The sequence below is a fragment of the Phalacrocorax aristotelis genome, chromosome 7 (assembly GCF_949628215.1).
Source record: "Phalacrocorax aristotelis chromosome 7, bGulAri2.1, whole genome shotgun sequence".
In the NCBI taxonomy this organism is placed as follows: domain Eukaryota; kingdom Metazoa; phylum Chordata; class Aves; order Suliformes; family Phalacrocoracidae; genus Phalacrocorax; species Phalacrocorax aristotelis.
This window is the reverse complement of record NC_134282.1, coordinates 29,228,973-29,248,467: the sequence shown is the minus strand read 5'-3', so window position 1 is coordinate 29,248,467 and position 19,495 is coordinate 29,228,973. Positions and strand designations below refer to the sequence as shown.

Sequence of the window (19,495 nt, the reverse complement as noted above, 5' to 3'; positions counted from 1 at the left end):
GAGGAGCACGTGCCAAGGTTTGAGGGGGAGGAGAGATGCAACCTCAGGCTCTGAGACGTGCTGGCAGTGTGAAGGCAGGATGCCTGTGGTTTGTACAGATCATCTCTGCCTGCAGGAGCCTCCCTGTTGCTTTCACTGCTAACAAAGTCACAGCATTGCATCTTTGCAGGGTGAAGGAAATAAATTTTGGAGGCGACTCTTGTTCCATTGTTGTTCTCCTGCGGGAGAAGCCAAATTTGTTTCCTTAATGCAGTCACAAAGAAATCTTTGTGCGAAGGAAATATCAGGACACCTGTCTGCCTATTTAACCTCAGCTGAAAGCAGGAGCCCGTGCTTGCACTTCTGACTTTCTTTTCCACTGTGTGCTTTCTGCTGGCTTTGTTTTGTTTTGCTTTGTTTTGCATTCCCCTGGCTGCAGTAATCTGCCTGCTCAGGGAGCATCTCTGCTGCTTTCTGCTGATTTGGCATCTTGCGGCACAGCACGAGCGCTCGGCAGTGCCAATGGGCACGAGACTCATGCCAGGTACCCGGCAATGTGTCCTGATTTGGTGTCATCAGGAAAAGGACAGTACTCTAAAAAGGGGTACACGAGCAGTTGCTTTATCTGGGGAAGGAGCCCATAAAACAACTGGGGGAAAAAAAAAGAGTAAAATTTCTTTTCTGGACAAGACACACTGATAGAGTTTATACTGTTGGAGTTGCTTCTTCCTCTCCTCTTCCCTCTTCCGGAGACAGACATTATCACCTGTGATAACCCAAGGTGAATCTTCATGGTTCTTCCATGCTCATTGGGCATCCTCTGCCATGTGCCTTGCTGCAGCTTGCAGCACGCAGAGAACAACTTCCCATGGAACATGCTGGCTCAGTATGTCCAGTCTGAAATAAAAATTATTTGTCTGTATCTATATTTATTTGTCAGAGTGTCACCTTTCTCGTAGCACAAGGCTGTCAGCTATTTTTGGAGTTTCCCAAACTTAGGGGAAGTTCTTCCCTCACCTTTCTGGCACCATCTAGACTTGGTGTTGAGTGCATGAAGCTCACTGCAACGGCTCAGGAACGCCTCAGGCATGAAAACTGCTTGTAAAACGAATATGAGAGTGATTCTTGCACTTTTCAGCAGGTCAGTATGTACAGGAGCAGCAAGAGCAGCCAGACCCGGGGCTGCCAGGGTTTGGTCAGCAGTTGGCAGGACAGGTGTGATCTAGATTTTAGTGCCAGGCAGGGTGCCTGCCTTGACACCAAGCTTGCCATGTAGTCAAGGGGAAACAGCTTCTGCTTTCTGCCCTTTTCCTACCTTTTTGCTCTTTTGAGCAGAAATTTATTTTGCCCATTGGTTTTGGACTGTGGCAGCACCGGAGTCCAGCCCAGGGCTGCTGTATGGCAGGCAGCGAGGACAGAGGTGCATGAACCAGGACAAGTTTCCTATCGCCCCTCTCACAGTGAATGCTCTCTGCTACCTCCACCTGTAATTTCATATAGATAAAAAGCTAATTTCCTTTTCCTGGTTACCAATACCAGTACTGTGAAAGGGGTGGAAACATCCCTTCCTTTAATGTATTAAAAGCAGTGTTATGATCAACGCCCACCAAAAAGAACAACAGCTATTAAGCAGGTAGTAACATATCTGGCAATAGTACTGTAAGCAATGAATAACACAAAAAGGTACAGTTCTTAAACTCGAACGATTAAAATGGAAAAAATACTTTTCAGGTCTGCAGCTGCGGAGCCACAGTGTATGGGTGGGTGTAAGCGCACTGGTAAATGTGAACATGCTAGGGGACATGGGGATTTACCGAATATGTGGAGCTTCCTGCATGTTTGTGAACAGTTATCTGGAAGGCACTGCTGCTGTTCAGTGAAATTAAATTAACTCACCCTGTTCTGCTCAGTCCTTGGTTAGGCTTGCTGCTCCCTAGCATTAAAACCCACATGCAAATGTTCGAAATAGGGAATGGTGGAAGTCTGACCCAGCAGTGGAGTGGGATGGAAAAGAGAAGAGAAATTGAGAAGTGCCAGTTTTTCCTGTTGCATTTTCAAAAATTTCATACTTTTAAGGATCAAGATCATAAATGCAGTGCTACAAATGTACAAAATTCAGAGAGAATTAGGAAAATGAACTTAATTTACAGAGGTGAGCATTATCAGTGGACTCAGGCTTATGTGGTTATGTTTACAGTGCAAAAAGTCATCCTTTGGGTTGGAGTTTCCATTGATCCAAGAAGGAAAGGAGGGAGGAGACAGCAGCTGTGGCTTGTTACTCTGTCCAAGTGCATTCAGGCCAGGTTCATCCTAGTGCAGAAAATGAGACCTTTTCCATCGCCCTTTGGAACACCAGCAGAGAGAGACACAACAAGAAGAAAAGCTTCTTTCTCCCCTCCCTGACTCTGTTTTCTGAACAGCTTAAAGAATAAAAAAAACACACAGAAGTGCTGCGTTGTGTCCAGCATGGACAGTTAGCCCCAGCCTGTGGGACGCAAAGTCCAGGGAGAGCTCTGGGGCTTCAAAAGCTCATGGCACCGTTGGACACTGTGTTATTGCTCATGTGCATGATGAAGGGAGAGCAGAAATCACTCCTTTTCAGACCACGCAGCTTTTATCCTCCTTGGTGCGATCTGCAGCGGCTGGCCAGGGAGGACCTAACCCTCACTGTGCTGTCTGGGAAAGCCCTAATATCGGGGTCTTTCCAAAAAGAGGGGCAGTAGGAGACCAGGAGCAGCCCTAGGGAGGCTGAAGAAGAACTGCTGCCCGTTTCTGGTCTTGTGGCACCATCCAGTGGTTGCTGGCAGAGGACTCCCACTTCCCTGTCACCACCACATGCTCCCTTGCAGCCTGGCTCCCCAGGACCCTGGGCATTGAGGTGGCCCCTGAGCATCAGCAGTGACCGATGTCGGCAGCTCGGCCGGGTCCTCCAGGGAAGAGGTCTCCAGCTCACTGCTGTCACCTGCAAACTGGAGAGAGCACAGACAGGGTGAGGGGGAGCAGACCCACACCCCACATTTGCTCCCTGTGCTTCCCAGCTACAAATCAGCAGGGATTTCTCCTCTATCAGGCTGATGCAAAAATTAGAGCAAAGAGGCCCAAACATGGCTGCATTGGGATACCACACAGGACACCCTTTCTCTACTTCCATGGTTTGCAAATTGTCCCATTAAAAAAACCTTTGCCAGATGAAGGCCCAGAATTTCATTGGCATTGCAATAAGAAAAAAAAACCTGCCCAGTATTTGTGCCAGGTCTTCCTTGGGTACAATCCTTTTGAACTTTTTTTTTTTTTCTAAAAAAGCAATATGATTTTGACACTGCTACCACTTTAATTACATCAGTTGTCCTCCATAAATTGAGGTTATGTTTAAGTCCTGTTTTAGTGATTTAATAATTTTGCCATTGCATCATTCCAATTTTCTCTGGGTTTGTTCCACAGACCTTTTCTCCATTCAAGTCTCTGGTGCTTAGGGTTTTGCTCCCAATTGCATGAATACTGATTTTTTCTCTTTTTTTCTTTTCTCAAAGAGGGTGAATGGACAAACATTAGGGGAAGGACAGATGACTGTAACTGGATGGAGGGGCCAAGGGCCAAGTCTCTGCTTGCTCTAAGTCTGAACCCCCTGTGCACAGACTATGTCCTGTGGCACTGCTGATGGGTAGGAGCTGAGAAGAGGGTTTGACATGCCTTTTTTTTTTTTTTTTAATGGAAATTATGTCAGAGAACATCCTGGTGGCCACAGCTGCATGACATACCTGGAGTTTCTTGGTAGGCTGGATGGTTTTGGGCAATGCTGAGCTCAGGGCTGGGAAGGGTTTCACCCCATCAGCCAGTCTTCGTGCTACTGCATCCAGGCATCTCTCCGAAATCCTCACCATCATGGATGGGGCTCTCCCTGTGCAGGGAAGAGCAGGTTAAAAGGGGAGTCCCAAGGTATGGTGATGGCACAGCTCGGTAGGAAGGGAGGGGAATACCAGCCACTTCAGGGTAAGTTGGTTTCTGAATAGCTTAAACTCACTAGTGCTGTCTGGATCCATCCCAGTGGACCTGTTTCAGGAAGCAAATATTTTGCACATAGGATAAAGCACAGGGGTTTCCCTCCCAGAGCAAGCACTGGGTGGGTGACGCTCCCATGCGTGCAAGGATGCTGGAAGAAACCTCCATCTGCACATGCAGCCTGGGCTAGTGGTGTGCGGCAGAGCACCAACAGCTCTGTTTTGGCCTGGGGCACACCAAAGCCACGCGCAAGGAATACCTACTGCTGTTTGCAGCTAATGCATAGGCAAGACATGCCTCCAACTGCCCCCCCAACTCTCCAAGGGGCCCAGAAGCAGTCCCCACCTTGTTCCCTGACAGATGGTTCACATTGGGTTTTATAGCTGACAGTTAAAACAAGCTTTCCTCCTTGTGTTTGACAGCCCTTCTGTCAGGTTCCCTGCATCCCCTAGATAGTCTGGTTTACCTCTGTGCAAAGAAACAGCATAGGGTTTATTGGGGCCTAGGCAAATACCCTGGCAGGGACAGGCAAGCACATTGCAGATGGTTAAAGCCACCAGTGCCCCATTGCCCAGCTAGGTATGGAGGATGGCGGGGTAAGACTTGGCCCACTTCAGCCCAAGGACGTAGATGACACGGCAGCACTGATGGTGCTAACCAGGACTGTTCCCACCACCTCACTGACCCACAGCAGCTGCTTACAAGAACAGGCAGTACCTGAACCAGTTGTTTCCTCCAGCGAGTCCAGGTCCCAACCATCTGGGTCAGTCTCATTCCCTGGCACCACTGCAGAGACCGCTGGCTCTTGCTGAGAGATGAGCCTCAAAGGGGATGGGGCAGGTTTCTTCCCTCCCAACTTTGCTTCTGAACTGGTGCACAGAGACATAGGTTGGGCATGGGGTTGCTCTGGTGTCCCCCTTCCCCACTCTTGCCACAGATGCAGGGAAGCCCTGCAATGCTCTGTGCTGCGACCCGACCCTGAGCAGGGCAGCCTATGGAAAAGCTCTGTGTTGGCCAACGACAAGTCCATCACACCCACTGACCGCAAACACTTTCCTGCTGGCATCTCTAACAAATACTCACACCCATACCTTGCCTTGCATTTGGAAATTGCTTTGCTTGACTTTAAAACATAGATCTGGCTTTTTCTCGCTCCTGGAACAAACAAGTCACAGATGAGCTGCTCTTCCTCTCTGCTGCCATCTCGCACCCTCTCTATGATGTTTCTTCTCTGCATGATCTGCACAGTTTTTCCAGGCTTTTATTTGACATCTTTACTACTTTTGCTCCAATACCCCAAGAGAATTATTTCATCCCCTTGCAGATGTCCTGGGAGGGGAAGAAGGAGCTGAACGCTAGTGGGAAATGCCCCATGTTTGTCTCCAGCACCACATGGTGGGTACAAGTCCTTATATCTGATTTTGCTGAGTTGTTTGAGGTGGCCTGTATGGGCAGGGAGACCCCAAGAAGCTTGTTTTCCAAACAAACCCCTCTGGGCTACCACATCACCCACCACTTGGCAGTTTCCAAAGGTGCTGGTGTTTGGGCACCACTCAGCATACTTGGGACCAGGTTGTGGCCGAGGGTCACAGGCACTGCCCACCTGCCTGGAGAATGAAAGGAGACAATAGGACTCACCTCCGCTGTGGGACAAGCCCTCGGTGGGTACTGCTGGCTTTGGAGGTCTGCAGGATGCCCCAGGGAGTCCTTGGGGAGCTGTGGGTGGAGCAGGCTTTTCTCCAAGGAGCAGGCTGGGGGATTGCTGAGGCTTCAGGCTGTACTACAGCTGGTGTTGTCATGGGCTGTGACCCACAAAGGGACCTGGGGCTCTTTGGGCTTTGAGCTGGAAGGCAATATTGAGAGCAAGGAGAATCACCACTCATGTCCTGGTAGTCCTGTGGGCTGCCCTTGGGGGAGCCATGCAGCCCAGCCAACACGGGGTTGTGTAGAAGGAGGGAAAAGGGATTTTCAAGCACCTGCCAAACCTGTATTTCACTCTGCTGGGACTTTTGTGGACATCTGATATTTTTTCTTTATATATGTCAGGCCAGCCCATGTGAGGTCAATATGCAGAGAGCAACTGCATCACCCTAAATGCCCTTTCCTGCCCTTTCTTTGTCTCATTGTCTCACTGGGTAAGGGAATGGCATCCTGTGGCCATCAGTGGGTGGCCACAGGTCCCCACAGTTGGTACGTAGAGAAGACAGGAGGTCACTTCACCTGGGATGATGGAGACGTGTCGAGGCAAATTAGTGCTGGGCTTCTTGCATCGCCTGACTTTCTCCATGACCGCTTGGACCAACTCATCCCTCAGGTGGAGGAGGCAGGGAAATTTCTCAGCCTTCTGTTGCTGCTGAAGCCTGACCAGAGCCTGGAGGCTTCTGTAGGTCCAAGTGGAGATCCCCTTTGCAACCTAAAGCAGAGGATGGCTGAGGGGCCTGACATTGTCCTCCCACAGTGCCAGGTAGTGAAACAAGCCCTCGGCAGCACTGATCATGTCTCAAGGGCATCCTGCAAGCTCCAAGGCCTGTCCGAACCTCAAGGAAGCTCTCACCAGCCCTGACACCTATCATTTCCCCAGCATAATTTATCCCATGCAGACAGCCAGGCTTCAGTCATTGTTTGCAAAGCCCTCATCTGATTTGGTATCTGACCACTGAAGTATAAATTTCAGCTATTTGGGGCAATTTCTAGGCTACAGTGTAAGTGCAGCATTTTCTCTTAGGAGGTATTTACAACTTGAGCCGGTTTTGCAACCATGAATGTCCTGGGCTTGTAGGGATTCAAAGTAATGAGAAGTGAAGGGTGAAGGGGGATGCATTCCTGTGGGTCTGGCTTTGGGCACCCCTGCTGCTTTTGACACCACCTCAGTGTTCCCGAATAACATGCCAGGAAAAGGGGGGACATACCAGGGCTCCAGTCTACGTGAAATGAAGCCAGGAGTGCCCCTTACAAGCACGTCCAGGAAACAATCACATGAGAAGTGCTTTCTCTTTGTGCCTTTGTGCCCTGAACCAAACGCTGCCTTGCTCAGAAACACAGGTCGATGGAGCAACGTGGGTCCCCAGCAGCTGTGCCTGCTGCCTGCCTGCTCACTGCCCTTGCAGCAGCTCTGCAAGGTGCTAGGTGGTGGTGTTGCATTGCTGGGAGCTCGGGAAGACTTGTAGGAGGTACTACTTAATATGCTTGGCATAAAAAGGAATTGGACGGTGAAAGTCCCCTTGAAATCCCCGTGACAGGGGCTGCTGTGCCCTCAAACACCCTCCTTTCCTAGAAGAGAGGGAGCCCTGGGTAATTTACCATATGAAAGGCTGCTTGGGAGAAAGATTTGCTGGAGAGATATTAATAACCAACCTCAGAGACGAGAGCACAGCAGTTTATTCCCTGTGCTACTGTGTGATTCTGCCTCCACCTTCCCATTTGCCTCTCAGGGTGTGATTGATCCAGACAGGGCTTTTTTTTACTGCCTGTTAGTGTTTCAGTTGTTCCTCCCCGCAAAAAAATCTGTGTGTCCCATCACCGGCTCAGGGCTGGCACTGTAAATGCTGGCACTGAAATGGCAGACTTACCCTCTTGACCCCCATGCTCTCCAGCTTTTCCTCCAGCACTTCCTCCAGGATGATGCGAAACTGCTTCAGGAGGTTTGGGTTTCTCCACAGGGCTTCCAGCAGCCTCTGCCTCCCACCCAGGGCAGCCTCTTCCCTGTCTGGAGTAAAGGCGGGTACTGGTACCAGCACAGTGACACATGGTCTGCGGCCTGGGGAGTGGGCTGGTGGGTCGCTCCTCCTCTTCGGGGACATTGGTCCCACCAGTTCCAGAGCAAGCAATGGGTTGCTTTCATCAGACTACATCCCTCTACAAAGGGGCAACTTCCTCCTCTAATTTGATTAATTCCTGACCACAACCCACAGCCCAGCAGCTGCCCAGGACAGCTTTCCCAGGTAGGCAGCAGGGCTGGTCATGGTGCTGTCACCCTCTGCAGAGCTGAGAGGGGACCAGAGACCTCATCCCCTCTGCCCCCAGCCCACCACCTCATCACTACCGGCTTTGCCCAGCACTCCCTTGTCTTCACTACACAACACCCCAAGCCAAACACCAGCTTCATCCTGGTGCTCCCAGGATAGGGGTGGTTCCAGCTCCAGTACGCACCTGCTGACTCTTCATCAGCCACCACTTTGGTCACCTCCCGGGTCACTGCAGGGAAGAAAGGAGCCTGTGAGGGTCAAAGGGGAGCCAAGATCCCAGCACAGAAGCAAGGGCTGATTATCACCTGGTTTTCTTATATGGAAAGTATGGACACACTGTCCATTTGGGGATTAAAGGCTGGCCCAGGTCCGGCACCAGCCCTTGAAGAACGTCCCCAAGGGAAGCCCTGGGGCATCTGCCTGCCAAAGCCACCGGTTGGAGGATGTCAATGGGCAAACAGCCCACTACCCATCGGGGCTGGGGTCAACGATGTACCCCTTGGGTATTTGCTAATAGCCATCCCTGGTTTATGGCCTTTTTTGTTTTCTGAGCAGCAGCACCTGGCTGGGTGTGTGGCTGTGCTGCAGGCTTTAAAGAGCTGAGAAGTCCCTGTTTTCTTACCCTGGCACCTGATTATAGAAAACCCAGGCTGTAAAGAAGAAACCACAGCATGCCTCAACTCCTTATTTTTATGCAAATAACCACTGGCATAATTTCGGAGGAGGCAAGGTCATCCATTTGCTGTGAGCACTTGACTGAAATCTCACTCCTTTGGGGTATGGCTACAATACAAAACCCTTCCAAGAGACAAGTTAGTTTTGTGCCAGCGACCAGAGCTGTGGTCTATGCCACTGCAGCAGATAGTCAAGGGACTGGAAGGGGTCCACTCAATGGCTTTGTGTGAGAGGACATACAGCCAGCTCCCAGGAGAGGACTCCATGGCACATTTTTGTAGAGGGAGACAGAGAAGACATTGTGGTCTTAAGGGCTGTTAGCTTTGAAAAATTTATCTAGATCCAAATTGATTCACTTTAAAAATGCAATCATTACCTTCAGGTTTGCTTGCAGAGAGCAGCTTGATCTGTAAAGAAATAGACTGGGCATCATTCAAATATCATTTCTTTGTCTATAATTTTGGGTAATTTTTATTATTAAGTGCATTTAAAAAGGAACAGAAAATAGCAAGAGTCTAAAGTGGGCACATACACTCCCCAAGAGCTATTTCCCTTAAGCAGACCATACCTGTAAGGAGTCAGCTTAGGGGCCTTCCTTTCCATAACATGATCACTGGCACATCAGATGCCATCCTGTTATATCCATGTGCTATTCCCAGAACGTGTTGCTCTGGTGATCAACACCCTAATGGGCATGGTTCGTGCTGTAACATATTCATGTTACACTTTGTGTTTAATAAGTGCAAAAAAGAGCAGAATGTAGCAAAGCATTACAGAATGGTCTTGAGATTAGGCTTAGTCTTAACTCAGCAAATATTAAATATTTTAAAGCTGCTTAGAGTTAAACATCTGCTTAAACCCTCTTGATGAACTAAGGCCTTTTTTTTTTTTTTTACTTGCCACCTTCTCCTGGGACTTTGACACTTGGGGCTGCTCTTTGAGATGGGTGCTGAGGGCATCCATCTGCTGATGGATGCAGTCCATAACCGCCCGCTGGTCCTGCGATGGGGCAGCACGGAGTGTCTTGTTCTCTTTCTTCAACTGAGAGGGGCAAAAAAGGAACAAGAAGACTTGAACATGGTAAAAATGGGTTTGAAGCCACCTCTTGCCTTTGTCAGCAAGGGCAGCTCTCTGGATTTTTATTCATTATTGAGATGTCCTCCAAAAGGCAGATCTGGCCTTTGCAGAATATTTATGGCCAGCTTCAAAGTCTGCTGGTGACAAGCTCAAGTCTTCTCATTGGTTGTGACAGGACACAGCTTTTGTCACTGCATTTAATTTGTTCTTTCCCCTTGATATCCTAATAACTATACTCTGTTGTGCTGGGCTTTGAAGTCCAGCCAAGGTTCATTTTAAGTGCATAGTCCCACTCTTTTTGGCTACCACTTACTAGGCTGATCTGTAGAGAAGGCATCCCTGGTTTCTCTGAAAAGACCTAACATCTCCAGGGTTTGAAGCTAAGATGAAGAAAAACCATAAGGAAAACATCCAGGCCTTTTCTGAGAGAGGTGCCTGGGAGCTGCCAAGGACATCTGGCACCAACCTGGACCTCCTGTGCCCGGTTCTCCCTCAGTGCCTGCCTCTGCTCTGCCCTCTGCCAAATTAAGCACACACATTTCCCTTCTCAGGTTGCAGGCTGGGGGCTTCTTGTGGGCATGGGCATCCAATCATTTTCATACACAGAGAAATTCAGCTTCCCTTTGGGTGCTGAAGGACAGTTCGCACCATAACAGCAGTACCATTCCCACCCCATGCCATGTTCAGAGGTACCATGCATGGTAAAGCCTTCTTCAGATGTTTTCAGATGTTGAGAAGGCAGCTGATTCATGGGTAAATAAATGACTTTTGTTTTTTTGGTACTTTAAATGCTTTTTTTCCTTGTAGTGAGTTTCTGCAGTGGTCCACTGAAGATGGGTTTCCCTGCAGCAAGCAGGGCTGACCTGGGATTGTGACATGCCTTCTGCACTCTCCAGGTCCCATTTCTGGACTCGGACTGTCAGTGCTCTACACCAGCAGGAGCCCATCACTACCTGAATCTGAGTGGAGACTGGGACTCCACGAAGCAGATGCATGCACTGGTGCATGGATGGGGTCCAACTCCATCCAAGTGCATTTCCTGGGATGTGCAGTAGGAGTAAGGACAGAGATACTACACTGCTCACCTGCACTGCCATCCTCTCCCACTTGCCCTGCAGCTCTGCTTGGCTTGGTGTCTGGCCCCATGCCTCCTCAGTATCATCATTCTGCAGAGTCCCCAGGTTGGACACTGCTGCCTCTCTGGCCTGAAGCTCCTGCAGTTTCTGGAGTGGAGACAGGAAGGAGCTGTGTGTCCCACAGGAGGATCCACTTTCCTCCTGCGGACCCCAACCTTGGTCAGCCACCGCTTCCAACCCCAAAATGCTTGCATGCCACAGGAGCAAAGAAATGTGGACTCTTTAGGCCATGAGCCTGTGATACCACCTGGACCAGGTGATATCCCCTGGACATCCCCTCACCTGCCTCGAGGAGCACACAGGGTGCTTGCTCACCCTCTCCATGGCACTGCTCCTGCTGGCCATGTCCTTGAATGCTGTGAGGAAGAGCTGCCTCAGGCCATCTAACTCTTTATGCAACTTTGCCCTCTCCTCCTCTTTCCACCTTTCCAAATCTCTCCTGCCGTCTTCTTTCTGGCGAGCTCTCTCTGTTTCCTAAGTGGAGTGGAAAAATGGGGCAAGAGATGTCTTGGCTGCAGACCAGAAGCACCAAGAGCCAGGGCTTCTGCCCTGCTGCCAGTGGGACAAGCACCAACACTCTTATTACACCCATCACTGCTCAGAACATGACTGCACACCATGGGGAGGTCAAGGCAGCACAGCCTCCCGGGCAGGCATGCTTACACAGTCCTTTTTCCATGGGACATTTCCCACGGGAATTTTGGGGGGCAAATTTTCCAAAGAGATAAACACAAGCCCCACCATAAAATATTTTTCAGTGCCTTTTTTACCTGTGCTTTAAAAACATCCTGCATTTCATCACTTCTCCTCCCCTCACTTTTTCCAAACAGGCAGCCATGCCCTCGCCCCATACCTGCTCCCTGCGCAGCTTCTCCGCTTCTCTCTCTGCTTCCAGCTGCTGCTGCATCTCCCACAGTTTTGCCTTCAGCTCCTCCACCTCATCCTCCATTTTCTCCACCTGCTTCATCTTCTGCCTCTCTGCAAAGCTCAAGGAAACAGAGGTGCTGTGAGCAAGGGTGTGATCTGCCAGCTCTTACTGGTATTTTGCTTTGCATGGGGGCAGAATCCTATTGAAGTACCAAGCAAAACCACTGCAGGGCTTCAGGGTGGAGAAGCAGGTAGCTGAGCTTCAGGAAAAACCATGACAAATGTGGCCATATAGCCTCTGATTTTTTATTATTTCTTACTTATTTTTGTAAACACAGAGAGATTAGCAGCTTACGAAGCAGTGTTCCTCTGCACTGGGTTTGCTCTCCCAAGCAGCCAAGTGCCCTGCTTGGATGTTTCAGGTTGCACCAGGAAAGGTGCCCCTGGAGCAAAGCTCAACCTGTTGCATTGCATCAGCCCTTGGCTGGGGTTTTGACCTACAAGCAAACAGCAAAAGTAGCTTTGTTAACTGCCAAGTTCTAGAGCTGGGTGCAGGCGAAGCTGTAATAAGGCTCTGTGGCTCTCACACAGCATGTTACACCTGCAGCTTTCAAAGCTTTTTGCAAAGGAGCATCAATTCCTTGCCAAAAAAAGGGTGTGCCAAAAAAAGTATGCTCTCCCACTCTAGCAAAACACTCTCCTGAACTCTCCACTGTAGCTCCATCCCCACAGTCCCATGGAATCTCTGGGTGGAAAAGTTCCCTAGGGAAAATGAGTTGCAGAGCTGAGCTTTAAATGCTCATGCAGTGTCATATTTGGCCTCATGTCCTACCTGTGCTTGAGGGAAAGGCAGTGAGCAGAGAGCATTCAGTAAATATTCACAGAAACACAGAAGAAATAAGTTGTAAGAAGCTGTCTTTAACCTCCTACGGCCACTCTCTGGTTTCCCGCTTCCATATACAATGGGGGAAATCATGCCTGTGAAAGCGAAGGGAGAAATTGTCTCAGTGCTCACCCGCCTTGGTGGCTTCTGTGTGCCGGCGCTGCACGTGGGCTTGCAGGAGGGAGTAATTCATGAAGGCTTTATCGCAGAGGTGGCACTAGAGAGGGGGAGAAAGTCAGCAGAGGGACTGGGATCTGCAGAAAAGGGCACTCCCCACGTCCCCTGCTTGGTAGACAAAGCTTTGCTGCTTTAAAGCAAAATGGGAAACCTCAAGAGATGTAGCTGTCATGTTGGAGGCACACAGATGGAGGGTATTAGGAGTTTCTTCTGTCTGAAGCCAAAGAAAAACCCCTTTATGGGTCAGAAGAAGGCTAATGAAGGTATTTTAGAGGTTTGGCATCTATCTATGGTATTCAGACCTGTTGCTTGCCAGTCGGCTTCACCTTTGCTATAGATCCCACATAATCTGCTAACTCTTAAGTCCAGAGAACAACTGAAGAGAATTGTGATAGTTACACCACAAAAATCTGTTTAAAACTGTTAAAATAAAAGGAAACTGTACACATGTATCAGAACTCCTCTGTAATCCTGATATAATGACTTATGAAAGACTTGTAAAAGCACAGATATACTAGTAGGAGTGTAGCTGAACGTTGTGTGAACACAATGCTACTCACGATTCATTCTACTATGGCTATATTCCACAGCTTTCTAAACACCTCATCTGCAAGTGAGTTCAGATACTACACAAGATCGGGGTAATTGTCTGTGCTGAAAGATTCTTTCACCAGAAGCCCGAGGACCCGAGGGAACGGCAGGAAGATGTGCCAGTGGAGGTTTAAGCTGGATATTAGGAAAAGGTTCTTCACCCAGAGGGTGGTGGAGCACTGGAACAGGCTCCCCAGGGAGGCAGTCACGGCACCAAGCCTGGTGATATTCAAGAAGCATGTGGACAACACCCTCAGAGACATGGTGTGAATTTGGGGTTGTCCTGTGCAGGGACAGGAGTTGGACTCGATGATCCTTGTGGGTCCCTTCCAACTCAGGGCATCCTATGATTCTATATGATTCTATGATGAGTGATACTGCTCGGGGGGAAAATTATGCTGCTTTCCCCAACAGAACAGTGCAATAAGGTGGCCAAAGCAGCACTGAGGTCCTGGTTATAACAGGGTCCTGCTCTGGCTCTGGAGAAAGGGAGAGCTGCACTTGCAGGGATCACTAGGCTGTATGAACCTACATCACCTGGTTTGGGTGGCTTTTACTCTCCGGGAATGAGTGGGTTGATTTGGTGATGGAGAAGCAGCAGAAAAAAAAGGGTCAGGCTTCCTGCTGAAAGGGTGGGAAAAGCTTGGTGGGAGGAAAAAGCAAAATCACCATCCACAGCATCCAGAAATCTTTCACTGGTCTGGAGGATGTTTAAAATCTCCCTGGCATGAGGCATGCCCCAGGACACAGGGATCTCACGAGATCTCCCCAGCCAGCCCTCTACCGACCCCCTCTCCCACACTCTGTGCAGCTCTGACTATCTGTAGTTAACACAAAAAGAGAGCTTCCCTAGCAAGGACTTTGCAGTCTCCATGAAGGTGATGAACCAGCTTTCCCTAAGCAGCAGAGCTAGACAGCACCTTTTCTGGGGCCAAGGCATAACTGCAACAGGGCTACAAAGGCAGGATGCAGCAAAGAGCATCCTGCACAGGTCTGTGCTTTACACGCCTGACACCTTTTCACCACACACCTTGCAGTAGGCAATGGGGCCAGCTTGCAGGAGAAGCTGCTGCATGGCAATCATCTTCTTCCACCTCCTGCTCTCCTCCTTTGCTCCCTGGAGCTGTGCCACCTGCTCTGCTGCCTGCTGCTGTGTGCAAGCCAGCTTGGTGTGGGCAGCTTGCAGGTGCTGTGCGTGCATGGCCAGGCTGGTACCCAGGTGCTCCTGGCAGTGCAGCAGGTACTCGATGCTCAGCTGGGCCATCCTGAGCACCTTCAGCAGGATGGGGTCTGCCGGCTGCCCGCAGTGGGGGCACCGTTCTGCATCCAGGTTGCAGAAGGTCACGCAGGCAATGTGCTCCTGGAGAGCAGCCACGTCCACCTCCCGGGCCACCCGCTCCACATCAATGGCGCTGAAGCGACGCCAGTCCACACTGACCCGGCGGGGCTGGAAGTAGAAGGGGGGGATGTCCACTGGGACGGTGAATCCTGGGGATGCCCCAGGCATCCCCACAGCCCCGGGCATGGGCTGGTGCAGTGGGTGGTAAATGTCCGCAGAAAAGGGCTGGAAGGCAAAAGGAATGCAGAAAAGGTCAGAGTTTATATTTGGTGGCAGAATACAAAAAATCTTCCTTTTCCCTCCCCGTCCAGAACTCCTATGTACTGCTTTGCCAAATTCTGCAAAAAAAATTCTGCCAGTTTGCTCACTATCTGCTTTTGGTATGGGAGACTTGTAAAAGTGTGGGATTGCAATTCTTTCCAATAACCTGTTCTGCATGAATTTGTAAATCCTGAGTGTACCTGTTTTAGGGAAACAGAATTGGCCTGTTTTCAAACAATACACGGTAAACACTGGACACGCTTTAATAACACAACACTGCTGCCTTCTGTGCTGCCTTGCTCTGACCTAAACCCAGATCATTCCCAGAAGTTTTTGCTCATTTTCCTAGCTGTGTCCTAAACAGTAATTAAGCAATTGTATTTAAAATACATAGTTTTAAATCTCTGAAATAGACCTATATTTTTGCTAGTCTCTAGCTAGGGATTTGCTGCTGCCCTATGTGTTACGATTTCCCCTCTGCTACAATCACCTCCCACTTTTAAGATACTTTATTTTTAAAATAAAGCTCTTTCCCAAAAGGCCACTTACCATGTTTTTGGATGTGATGGGTTTACCGCATAGGCTGAGCCCCTGGCATGTGGGCCAGAGCAGCCAGAGCAGTGTCGGTGTGTTGCTGGGTGTGCTGTGTACAATGGTAACATGACTACTAGCGAGCCCATCACCCTGCACACACCTGTGCCTCCTGCACAGCCTGCAGGTACTTTTGTGCTCACCAGACAATGACAAACGGTGCCAGGCAACACAGGGAGATATTGAGCAACTGTAGGCATGGTGTGATAAAGCCAAGCTTTCCTAGGCATTCCTTTGCTAACTCAGAGGAAGAGAATGCAGTGGTTATCAGTGCCTGTTTGCAGCAGAAAGAGTGCCAAAATCAGCTTTTTTGCCCTAATTTCAGTCCCCCAAATGTTGTTTGCAAGTGGGAGGCTCCAAGGATCCCACCTGTGTTTCTTCAAAGCTCAGCCCCACCAGGCACACAGGGTGATGGTAGCATAGGCAGGGCAGAGCACGGGTAAGGGTCTGCCAGGCTAAGCCAGCCCTCCTACATGTGGTGTTTTCCAACTTAGAGCCTGGAGGAAACATCTTTTGCACTGCCTGTATGTGTCCTGGGATAAAATGATCCCGTTCTCATCTTTTTTTGATGCTGGAGCAATCACAGGGTTTCCCAGGAGTTATCTAGGGTTGCACAGGGTGGAGCCTATTAATGCTGATACTGCAGCTAGTGACGTCTGCAAGCTGCTGAGCATTTTCCATCCCATAGGACTGTTTCTCCACCCTTACCCCAGGGTCTCCGTTACCTTCACTGTCAGGATTGCTTCATCTGCACGGTACTTCTTGTGTCCTTGCAAGGCTGGTTTGCTGTCAGTCCAGCTCAGCAGCACTCAGACCCATTGCAAACTCTGCAAAGTCCCCTCTTGTTTTCAGAGACAGAGGGTCTGCGCCTCCCCTGATAATAGCTGCCCTGTGTAAGTCCCTTTACTTTGTCTCTGCCTTTCTCTGGACTGCTTAGTCAGATCTTCAGGCACCTAAATATCTTTTGCCTGCAGTCCCATCTTCCACAGGGTCCTCTCCCTGTTGCATGTAAACTAGTGGTCAGCGACTGCTCTGAACCATCTGGATCAATCTGGGTGGCTCTTTTAATCACTTTTTAGCTCTCCATCAGTTTTACCTGACCCTCTCTTCTTTCTCACCCTTCTCTCTCTTATTCCACTGCCTCAGTACAGCAGGAGACAGGAAAGCCTTGATTCAGGGCTGCAGCTAACCTAGGAAGAGGTTGCACGCTGCTGCAGACAAGGCATGAAAGCCTCCAGAAATGGCTCTGGACCAGTGTGATACTGTAGTCAACTATAGTTTCCCTCTGGGGTTTAGCTTATTTTTTATCTTTTTTTGGTGCCTACCTAAAAACACCAGATCAGCAAGCTTCATCTCTTTCCAGGCTTGTATGGCCAGCAAAGATCCTTACCGTTGTTATTGCTGTTATATATATAGTTAGCAGCACTGCAATGTCAAACAACCCAATTCATTGTATCAGGCAAAGTGTAATCATATATACATGCATGCATACATATACACATGTATGTATATACAGGTGTAAATATAACCCTGACTCGTAGCTGCATGTTATGTAGACCTGTTGGGTAATGGTGAGTGGTCCCTGCAGGTGAGGTTTTGTTGCATGAATTCACCACTCCTGAAGGGGAGAGGTTTGCAGGGACCACTAATTAAAATCCCCTAATGATCTACATCATACCGCAGGAGGTAGGCTGTCTTACATAACCTTGTTAATATTAACAGAGTTTTCACGGACCAAAGCCAGCCGTGTTTCACCCGGCCGTCAACACTGACCTGCTGCTTAGCAGCGTGGCTGCGCTTGGCCCATCGCCTGCTTCAGGCGTGCCTGCGGGCACTGGAGCCTGCTGGGTTTTCCCCTCCATTTTATACAAAATGAAATATATAAGGTTCCATACAGCTCAACCGTGGCTTCAGCAGGGTGTTTGTACAGTAAAACCACAGCATTAGGCAACCTGGGAACCCAGCTCTGAAGCTTTATTTCCTCTCTTCAGTTCTTACTTGCATTTGCCTAGGACAGATCCTCAGCTGGTGTAAAGCAGTAAAAGTATTTCGACTTCCATGCTGCAATGTAATGCAACACCAACTGATGCAATGGAGCTGCTGGCAAAAGCTGCCTTCATCACCCACGAGGGAAATGTTGATATTGCTTCCCTAGAGCTGAGATTTTGCCCACTGGGGGATGAAGACATCAGCTTCAAGGGTGCAGGTCCATTGCAGAGGTAGCACCTGGTACCACCCAGCAGAGCTTATTGCTGAAGGCGGTCCCTGCACTATTTTGACTCCACTGTGCATAAACCAGCTTCACCAAAGTGCTGCTAGAGCTGGGTCTCAGAAAGCATTATGGGCTTTCATTTTCCAGGCTGGCAGATGGTGTGTTTGCTGTCCCAGCTCATGGCTGCTGGGCCAGGTTGTTACATGGTCCTCTTCTCTGCAACCCTCAGCCTTTAGCAGGGAAATTTCTCCTCGTTTCCTTCTCCTCCACCCTTCCCCACCACTACACTGGGGCCCTCCTCACCTTCCTGTACTTTTCAAAGGCTTCTTTGTTCTCTGCAATGTCTAAGGGTGCCCCAGGTGCCAGCATCCCTCTGCTCCCCTGCTGATCTGAGAGCCTAGAAACTTTGGGAGATGCCTTACCCGAAAGTAGAGAGGTGTCAGGAGACCCAGACTCTGCTTATGACCTGCTTGAGCTGCCTCCCTACCTCCTCCGGACCCTTATGAAACACGGCGGTCACCTCCCTCCCTTTCCTCTTGCCGAAATGTGATCTCCCGGGACTCGTGTGAAGCAGCAGCGGCTCGCTCAGGCGGCTGCAGGAGAGAGCCCCCACGCAGGACCTTTAGTGAGGTCAGCTGTGCTTGCTGTCATCAGCACTGCTTTGCTAAAAGTTCTGACAATAAACAACAGGCAGGAGAGAGAAGTGAGATGGGTTCGGACCTCATCTGCAGAGGAGCCGCTATGTAACACAGCAGAGCATTGGAAATGTTTCTCGCCTGAGCTCATCTGCAAAGGGAGCTCGAGCAGGCCAAGTCTCTGCTGTCCCCCAGCCCCATCCCTCCCTTCCAGGGACACAGCCATTGCCCAGAGAGGGGAGCCTGGAGAGTCAAGCCATGAGGCAGAAAGAGGCAAATACTCACTTGTTGCCAGAGACAGAGAGATGAACTGAAGAGGGTGGACAAGGATGGGAGCAGAGAGCAATGAACGTGGGCAGTAAGAGGTGGCCAGGAACAGCCAGGGGCTGTCCAAAGCCGTTTGGGAAACAGGGAGGACTTTCTGGGCTGTAACCTTACACTCCTCCCCTGCATCTCCTCAGCCCAGAAAAGCTGAAGTCGTGGAAAAAAAGGAGCTCATGATGCCATAGGCAGGCAAAACCCACTGTAACAAAGAAGGGAGAAAAACTAAACCAGTGTGGATGGCACCGGGGCATGAAACTCATGAGCTTCACCCTGGGAAAGGGAACGGCAAATATTCCCCTACGCCACGTTGCTGCTCTGACGACCCGCAGCACTCGCCTTGGCACTGCCTGCCCTTGTACGGGTGCAGCTTGACTGACTTTAGAAGTTACTGGGGGGGGGAACGCAGGGCTGGAAGGAGACTTGAACTCCATGTCTGAACACAGCACGAAGCACACGTAAACCCTGTATGCAGAGGGCTTTCTTCTCCCAATTAATCCTGCTGTGCTTTCTGGCTGCAGAATCCGGGCTGCTGATTGCAGCATGCTCATTAGCTGCTGTGTTTACAGAAGATAGCATTGTGCAGATGGCAAACATGTGATGATGGGCAACCAATCCACCCCCGCCTTTCTGTTCCCAAGTTAAAAACAGCTGTTCAGACAGACTCAGAAGAGATTTGCAAGCTGGGCTTCTTTTCAGGGGGTTGGGTGGATTGGCAGTACCCTGGGAAAAAAGTAAATGCAAGGGGATTCATTGCTTTTCAGCAGAAAAAATTCACTGGGTGCCC

The 19,495-nt window shown here is 49.8% G+C and overlaps 1 protein-coding gene across 11 annotated transcripts; it reads right to left on the bottom strand.

The window, feature by feature from the left end:
• Positions 1–1,518: 1,518 nt before the first annotated feature.
• Positions 1,519–18,777, bottom strand: DZIP1L (DAZ interacting zinc finger protein 1 like). 11 transcript variants are annotated; one of them, XM_075099539.1, is made up of 15 exons: positions 15,499–15,703; positions 14,380–14,913; positions 12,714–12,798; positions 11,685–11,809; positions 11,147–11,305; positions 10,781–10,918; positions 9,519–9,659; positions 8,995–9,025; positions 8,128–8,172; positions 7,548–7,684; positions 6,199–6,391; positions 5,617–5,821; positions 4,696–4,847; positions 3,738–3,877; positions 1,519–2,948 (listed from the first exon to the last, which is right to left on the bottom strand). In XM_075099539.1, the coding sequence occupies exons 1-15, from the start codon at positions 15,499–15,501 to the stop codon at positions 2,805–2,807; spliced, it is 2,232 nt and encodes a 743-aa protein (XP_074955640.1). In that variant the 5' UTR covers positions 15,502–15,703; the 3' UTR covers positions 1,519–2,804. The 11 variants fall into 11 exon arrangements, 10 of the variants coding, with proteins under 10 accessions (XP_074955640.1, XP_074955642.1, XP_074955637.1 ...); XM_075099543.1 differs by lacking the exon at positions 1,519–2,948 and adding an exon at positions 4,001–4,029 and having other exon boundaries at positions 3,726–3,877; positions 15,499–15,704; XR_012661572.1 differs by lacking the exon at positions 4,696–4,847 and having other exon boundaries at positions 2,864–2,948; positions 15,499–15,704.
• Positions 18,778–19,495: the final 718 nt, after the last annotated feature.

Bases quoted from the DNA above. Each gene is read 5' to 3' on its own strand.
- DZIP1L (XM_075099534.1), bottom strand. The intron at 9,660-10,780 runs GTGAGCAGTGTA...TGCCCCTCTCAG, and splicing joins GGGAGAGGATGGCAGTGCAG to TTGAAGAAAGAGAACAAGAC. The intron at 4,848-5,616 runs GTGAGTCCTATT...TCTGTGCACCAG, and splicing joins GGGCTTGTCCCACAGCGGAG to TTCAGAAGCAAAGTTGGGAG.